The 7,500-nt window shown below is 40.7% G+C and overlaps 1 protein-coding gene and 1 long non-coding RNA gene across 2 annotated transcripts in view; one reads left to right on the top strand and one right to left on the bottom strand.

Annotated features, from left to right (window-relative positions):
* Positions 1-7,500, bottom strand: part of LOC138013506 (uncharacterized) — an 18,032-nt gene that overhangs the window by 1,411 nt on the left and 9,121 nt on the right. The window lies entirely within an intron of this gene.
* Positions 5,221-7,319, top strand: LOC138059752 (ATP-dependent DNA helicase Q1-like). Its single transcript, XM_068905360.1, has 2 exons — positions 5,221-5,780; positions 6,188-7,319. Exons 1-2 carry the CDS (start codon positions 5,221-5,223, stop codon positions 7,317-7,319), a joined length of 1,692 nt encoding a protein of 563 aa, XP_068761461.1.

Below are 7,500 nucleotides of genomic sequence, written 5' to 3'. Positions count from 1 at the left end.
TGCGTGGATTGGATTTGAACCCGGCGTTTCTACTCAATGGGAACCGCTTCTTTCCGCTTTACCACTGAATACCAAGACATCGCCTTTCTCAAATAAACATTTATGTCTACAATAGAATATCGCTGCTGAAGAGTAATTAGGCCTAAGCTAGATTAATAATTTAGGCCTGTAAGCTTTGATTTTAAAATGTTTAGGTTTGTCGGGATGTTTGGAAACCGACCTTTTGTAGTGTTTAATGTTGTTTGTTGGTGAGTGATAATACAGCATTATCAAATACTGTTTAAATTATTGTCCCTGAGCAGCTAGCGGTGTGGTGGTCGAGTGGTTAGGTGAAGGGTTTATCAACATTCCCTGGTTCAATGTCCATACATTTGGGTTTATAATATCTTTTCAAACAAATATGACCATTTTCCCATAATCCATATCAAGCTTTCAGTATTCTAAATTCACGATAATAGTGAATTCAAAGCAACTTAAAATTCAGGATAATCGCGAATTCAAGGGTCCAATATCTCGCGCTTTAAAACACAAAGCAACGCCTGCAAGCAGGCAAAGAATAACCGTGTTATGTTTTAGCGCGAGTATATAGCTGGTTCGCAAAAAGGCTGTAAGCCATTGTAAGCTTTCGGTTCGACCTTGTTGAGCTGCGTTGTTGCTGTACTTGTGACGGCGACTAGCCGCGAGAAAAGAGAAAAGAAGAAAAAAGAGAGAGAAAAAAAAGAGGATCACATTGGTTGGAGGCGAGTGCTATCAACACTACATCATCTGTGCTCCCCATCACTTGTATCTAGAAATAAAGGCGACTAACAATACAATGTGTCCCAATGACTCTACTACTCAAGTACTCTTGACGCTCTCAAAGAATATCGCAATTCTGTCACGACACGGGCATACTTAAGAAAAATCCGCCTGCTAGACCTAGGACCTTTTATATCCAATGATCAACCTCGTTCCCAGGACCTTTTCCCTGGCTTGGGGGTGGGGCGGGAAAAGGCCCTGGGATCGGCTGGTCACGTGATCACAGAACACCCAAATTCCTTGGGTGTACTAAATTATCATATAGTCCGGCGGATATGTGTGTATTTGAGGGAAATCGTGCACTTTGTGAAGAAATCACCAAATTTTGCACATAGGTAGCTTAGGATACACTGAAAACCCTCTGATATGGAGCCACCGCTAAAAATCATGAGAAGGCCATTTTAGGGGTTGTTTCGCATGGAAACGAGGCTAAAATCATAAAATATCTATTTCGCCTGCGATGTGAATATTAATACTTTAGATACACTAGTATTCCTTGGTTTTTGGTATTAGAACTTCACTTGCTAACCCATCTCCATGTTCCTTTTACCTGTGATCACCTATGATCTTGTAAATTCTGAATTACCTTGACCTTGACCTTCAGTCTCCGTTAGAGTTTTACATGTGCTTGCACAGTACATACAAAAAAAATCTTTCCCATTACTTTTGGTGAAGTACTTCACGTAATTTTAGCTTAAAAATGGACATTAATGGCGAAGTTGAGACTCATAAAGAGATGCTGAATTAATAATAGGCAATTTGGAGAACTGTAGTCTTAGTATATATAGACCTATGTGCAACTTCTCAATGGTGAATTTACAGTACAGAAGACTGCTAAAGTGTTTTCTTCCATCGCCATTGACCAAGCACATGAACAGAATAATGCTATGGTGAAGGGTGACGGGGAAGCTGTTTGGCTGACAGAAAATCCTGCCGCTCTACGGCGCTGGATGATTTCTGGTCCAGACGTTGCAGGGTTGATAGCAGAATTTGAAGCTTCCTCAGATACAGACGAGGGAATGAAACCTGGGTCTTCAAAACATCACAAAGAGATATCTTTCGCTAAGGATATGAAGTCCTTAATCTCGGTCATTGATGTCATGGGAAACCCGTTCACTGATGAAAGTGGAGATCTTCTCGTTCTTGACACAAAAGATCTAGCCGATGCTTCTGTAGTTAAAAGGGTAGAAGAAGTCGAAACACTTCGACGGGAACAGTGCGAAACATTTGTCAAGGAGAGATTAAGTGAAAAAAAAAAAAACAAAGAACATGCATCAGGGGCACCGAACGACCAATTTGTTGTAAATTGTATTATTATACCCCAGTTAATGAAAATAAATGTTATTAAGGCATTTTCAGGTATTTTTCAGTGTTGCTGGTAAAAAATTATCTGTTCCTTTTTCCCAGCAAGACAAACAAGAAATCTCCCAGCCAGCTACAATAGATAAAATTGGTTGGTTTCCCAGCCAGCTGATCAAATTTATTTCCCAGCCAGGAATTTCGCGCGCTTTCAAATCCCTCGATCCAAAACGACCAAACAAAAGCGACAAAACCGGGACAAAACAGGTTTTTTCCGCAAGCACAATCACTCTGACCAGCCGTCGTATGTTTGTGACTACTCTCTGGGACTCTGGGAGAGGGAACGGGTTCTTCTTCTTTTATTTTTTTTTTTAGTCGTCCTTAGTCTTCAGAGTTTCTAAAGCCAGTTCGGGTTGAAATGCTAGAAAAAAATCAGTAATTCCCAGGCAAAACCTCTATTCATAACAAAATTTCCCAGCCAGCTAATCGAAACACCTGTATTTTTGCCAGCCAGCAAGATTCCTCTGGGGAACAGATAATGTGAGGAACAGATTCGTTGGGTGCCCCTGATGCATGATTCTACTAAGAAGAATAAGCTTCCATTGTTCAGAAGTCCTCGCCAGAAAGAACCATCCAAAGACAAGCAGCAAATCTCATCTTTAAAGAGTGACTGTGCACTTTTCTCACGGCTGTTTTTCTCGGGTCAAACTAGAGAAAAAGACTTGGACGATTTTTTTGAACATGAAAACCAAGGTTGTCCACCATCACAAAGTGGACAGCTTCGTCTTCCAGGAAAGAAATCCGACCTGACAGACTGCATTCAATCACTGTCGCAGCCTCGATCCAGTGCCCCGACACCAATAAATGCAGCTATAATTGATGGTGCAGCAGCTATTAACATGCTGAAACCAACAAATACAGTAAAAACATTTCAAGAGTGCAGACATCATATGCGACAGGAACCTATGACCAGGAGCCTTCAACTCCCATACTGGGCCATTGTCACGGCATTTTTACAGACCGATCTATTTTTAGACTACCTTTGCCGAAAAAAACAAAGGCAGTTCCGGTTCGGTGACCCTATGACGTCAGGTTAGTTTCTTGTAATTGGTCATCGGGCTCCTGCGGGAGTCTCATTTGCGGGAAATTCAATCTAAAGATATATCGGTCTGTGAAAACGCCGTGACACGAACGCAATGGAGTTGTAGGCTCCAGGTCATCGGTTTCTGTATGGGACGAGTATGTATCAAACAGTTAAAAAACAACGACCAGAGGAAAGGGGACGTGGTATTCGTAGGCGTGTTCAGTCTTTGACAACTGTGCCAAAAAACTGGAAGGAATTCCAGACAAAGGCAAAGGCAAAGGCAAACAAGAAGGAAGTATAGGGTTTTTTGTAGAGCAGCTTCCCCTGTACATTTCAGCGATGGCAAGCACGTCATTACTATGAAAGGAAAACAGGTTCTTTGTAGTCCACTGCGGTTTGACACTTCTAGTCTTACTCCATGTAACCACGAGGAAGCAGACACAAGAATTATGGTTCATGCAGCAGATGCGTCGAAAGCAGGACACAAGAACATCCTCATCCGTACTGTTGACAATGATGTCGTTATCATCTGCATATTGGCATAACCCAGAAGCTTAACATCAATGAGTTGTGGATTGCCTTTGGCACTGGTACCAGTTTGAGATATATAGCTGTTCATGCCATTGCATCTCTTGTTGGTCCTGAAAAGCCAAGGTCGCTACCCGTATTTCACGCCTTTACTGGTTGTGATACTGTTTCTTGTTTCTCTGGGAAAGGGAAGAAGACTGCATGGATCACGTGGATGGCCTGTGAAGAAGCAACCTCTGCTTTCCTGGAATTGTCTAACAACCCAGATGATGTGAGTGAAGAATGCTTGAGAAAGCAAGAACGATTCGTTGTTCTTCTGTATGACCGCACTAGTGCCAGAATGACGAGGCAAGCAAGCAGCTGTTTGCACAGAAGGGAAAGTCTATTGAATCTATACTTCCAACTCAACCTGCTCTTATCCAGCATACCAGAAGAGCAACATACCAGGGTGGACATTGCTGGGGTCAAGCAATTGTTCCAGTGATGAACTTGCCATGTCCAAGTCAATGGAGATGGATGACGACTGATGCTGGCTGGAAGCCCCTCTGGACGACATTACCAGCCGGATCATCATCTTGTGATGCACTTATTAAATGTCGCTGCAAGAAAGGATGCAGGTCTCATGCATCAGAGTGGCTCTTAGGTGCACTGCACTTTGCGGTTGTGGTGAAGACTGTTTAATAGATTGATTACGCTACTCAAGGTAGGCAGAATACCTCATTAACTAAAACTTGATATGATGCTCCCAAAAGTCGCGCCATAGTTTCATTGTACTGAAAAATTCAAGATGGCCGCTATTGTTGCAGCCTGCAGTTACTATCACAAGTCATTCATACACCCCTCCCCTCAATCCCTATGCCTAATGTACCACGCACCTTTTAAAAATTTATTTGGCAACAATGTTGCTGAGGTGTGGGGTATTTAATATAGTAACGAGAGAAGACGCTGGTTAACTGCAGATGGCCCCTTCTTTTCGAGGTCACGTGATCTGCTTTTAAATACTGAGACTTTCTTACAAAAACTCGTATTTTCTCTGAAAGTGTTTTAACTGCTCACACTAAAGAAAACACTTCCTAACTAGTTTCGTTGACTTATAATCATTGACAGGTGTTACATGTGAAGCAAACCTAGTCAGAAGAAAAGCAGTATAGTTGTGAAGGTCAAGGTCATAACGAAAATTGCCTTGTCGTGCGTAAAAAATAAAAGCTTATAGTTTCCTGTGTTGAATTGTCAGGTGATGATATTATGACGACAAATATAACTAATACCATTGTAATTTGGAACATTTTGAATTAATATAATAAGCCAGAATAGCTATCTTGTAAGTCTAGCCTCGCTTTCATGCATAATGGCTCCTTAAATGGCCTAGACCTAATTTCTGTCAATGGCTCCATATCAAAATCTCTTTAGGTTGCCATAAACAACCTCTGAGCAAAATTTGATGCTTTCTTCACAAAGAGCAGCATTTTTCACATATTCGCCAGACTAATACCTTAAACGGAACTTTCAAGATGGCGGCCTCTCCCAGTAAACCAAACTTTTTGTCAGTGCTTCGTCGAATCGAATTTTCTTTAAATAACGGCAATTTTCCTTCTTTAAATTTAAAACCTCTTCAAATGAAGTGTTTCGAATATATGCTGGAAGGTCAGGATGTCATTGGAGTCCTACCTACTAGATTTGGCAAGTCAATGGTCTTTCACCTTCTACCTCATTTCATTCCTGTGAAGACCACCAAGAACATAGTTATTGTGGTATGTTCATTAAATTCCATCATTGAAGATCAGCTGAAAGTCTTAAAAGCTCGAAGGATAACCGCTGATGTCTTACAGCTTGCTGTATACGAGAAGGAACCCGTCGATAACTTGTTCGGAAATCAACAAGAACCAAGCGAGCACGTGGTCCCGGATTCAACAAAGTTTCCTCAAGATGTGGTTAATGGTAACACTTCAATTGTATTCGCCCATCCAGAGGCTCTTTTAAGTAAGGAACGTCGAGAGCTAATGGCAAGCAAAGTCTTCCAGGACAATGTTGTTGCCTGCATTGTTGATGAAGCTCACTGTGTTGAATTATGGTAAGTGCGTAAAATATTCATTCCTTGTTTATTCATGTCATGTTTGTTACAGACTTAGCTTGTACCGGTATCTGAGAAATCTAAATCACAGTTACGGCAACGACATATATTTACATTGCGAATACAATTTCGGAAGAAAATTTGCTCTATTCTCTATGTGTTTGAAAACCATGACAGATTTTTCTCTATGAACTATATAGTTGACTTCTTCATGTATATTTACTCTGCTTATTGGAACATCATAAATCTTCTCCATGCCATGCTCTTACAACTGAACCACAACTGAACCTGTCATAGCAAGATAGTAATACATAAGCATGCTTAAACAAAAATGTTTTGAAAACGTATCATTGCAGTTGTGTTTGAACTTTAAGATCTGTAGCTCAGGGTTTCCTTTTCCTTTTCAGGGGTGAAGATTTTAGAAAAGACTTCAAAGACCTGTCAGTGTTGAAGGCATTCTTTCCCAGTGTGCCTACCATGGCTCTGACAGCAACAGCACCGCCTCATTTATTGAGAGATTTAAAACAAAGTCTGCGATTGAAAAATGACTGCAAAATTGTAGCACGAAACCCTAACCGAGTGAACACATACCTGGACAAGAAACCGCATCTGAGTAATCACCATGGGAATGAGAGTTACGACAAAATCCTTGTACCCATTGCCAATGAACTGGCAATTCAAAGAGAAAACTACCCAATGACAATCATTTATTTAAAACTGAAATACTGCGGATATGCTTATGGCTTATTTGAAAGAGTATTGAAAGACAAACAGTGCGTTGGAGAAACATCAGAACCCAGTGCAAGACTGTTTTCACAGTTTCATGCGCCCCAGACGAGTCGCACGAAGAAAGACATAATATCAGAAATAAAGAAAGAACAATCGAGGGTGAGGGTGCTATTTGCAGCATCAGCTCTTGGCATGGGGGTTGATGCTCCTTATGTAACCAACATCATTCATATAACTCCACCAAGTAGCCTTGAAGCTTACATGCAAGAAATTGGTCGTGCTGGCCGTACAGGACTTTCATCATGTGCTACCCTTTATTACAATAACTCTGACATTGGAAATAATAAAAAACATGTAGAAGAATCAATGAAATCATATTGCAGATCAGAAGACACTTGTCAAAGGAAACTCCTCCTTGATTACTTTGGATTCTCCAGTGTTCAACAAAAGAGCTGTTGCTGCATATGCGATGGCAAATTCAAAAGAACTGAAGAGGATCTCCCCCAAGCTATTAGAAACAAGGTCAGATTTCTACCTAACAGTAACCGTGCTATCCTTGAAAGGTTAATCAAGAGTGCAATTTCTGACCATGAGTCCCATGCGACATCAGAGGGTTCAATGCTATTTGACATTTCTGTAGATACGGATCTGGCTGCAAAGGTTATGGAGGGAGTGGAATTTGTTGCATCAGAAGCAGACTTGTTGAAATCATTCGGCATATGGGATGAAACCTGTTCTTCTCAAATCTTTTCGCTTATATCTGAACACACTGCTATATGTACAACTGAAACGGACTCCGACAATGATTAGAACATCAACACAATGTGTTCTGTTCACTTATATCTGAGCACACTCCTCACGACATGTTGAACTGAAATGACCTCTTAAGATTAGAACATCAACATAAATTGTAGATACTGTAAACTACTGATTGTGATTTATTCTCTTAAACACAAGACTGATTCAATGATATTTAATTATTTCTGTTGTT

The sequence above is a fragment of the Montipora capricornis genome, chromosome 8, assembly GCF_036669925.1.
Source record: "Montipora capricornis isolate CH-2021 chromosome 8, ASM3666992v2, whole genome shotgun sequence".
Taxonomy (NCBI): Eukaryota; Metazoa; Cnidaria; class Anthozoa; order Scleractinia; family Acroporidae; genus Montipora; species Montipora capricornis.
This window is presented reverse-complemented; position numbering and strand designations above follow the sequence as displayed.

What these genes read in the sequence shown, in the direction of transcription:
- LOC138059752 (XM_068905360.1), top strand. Translation starts at nt 5,221, where the DNA reads ATGGCGGCCTCTCCCAGTAAACCAAACTTTTTGTCAGTGCTTCGTCGA. An exon ending in GCTCACTGTGTTGAATTATG is followed by an intron (nt 5,781 to 6,187) that starts GTAAGTGCGTAA and finishes TTTCCTTTTCAG; the next exon opens with GGGTGAAGATTTTAGAAAAG.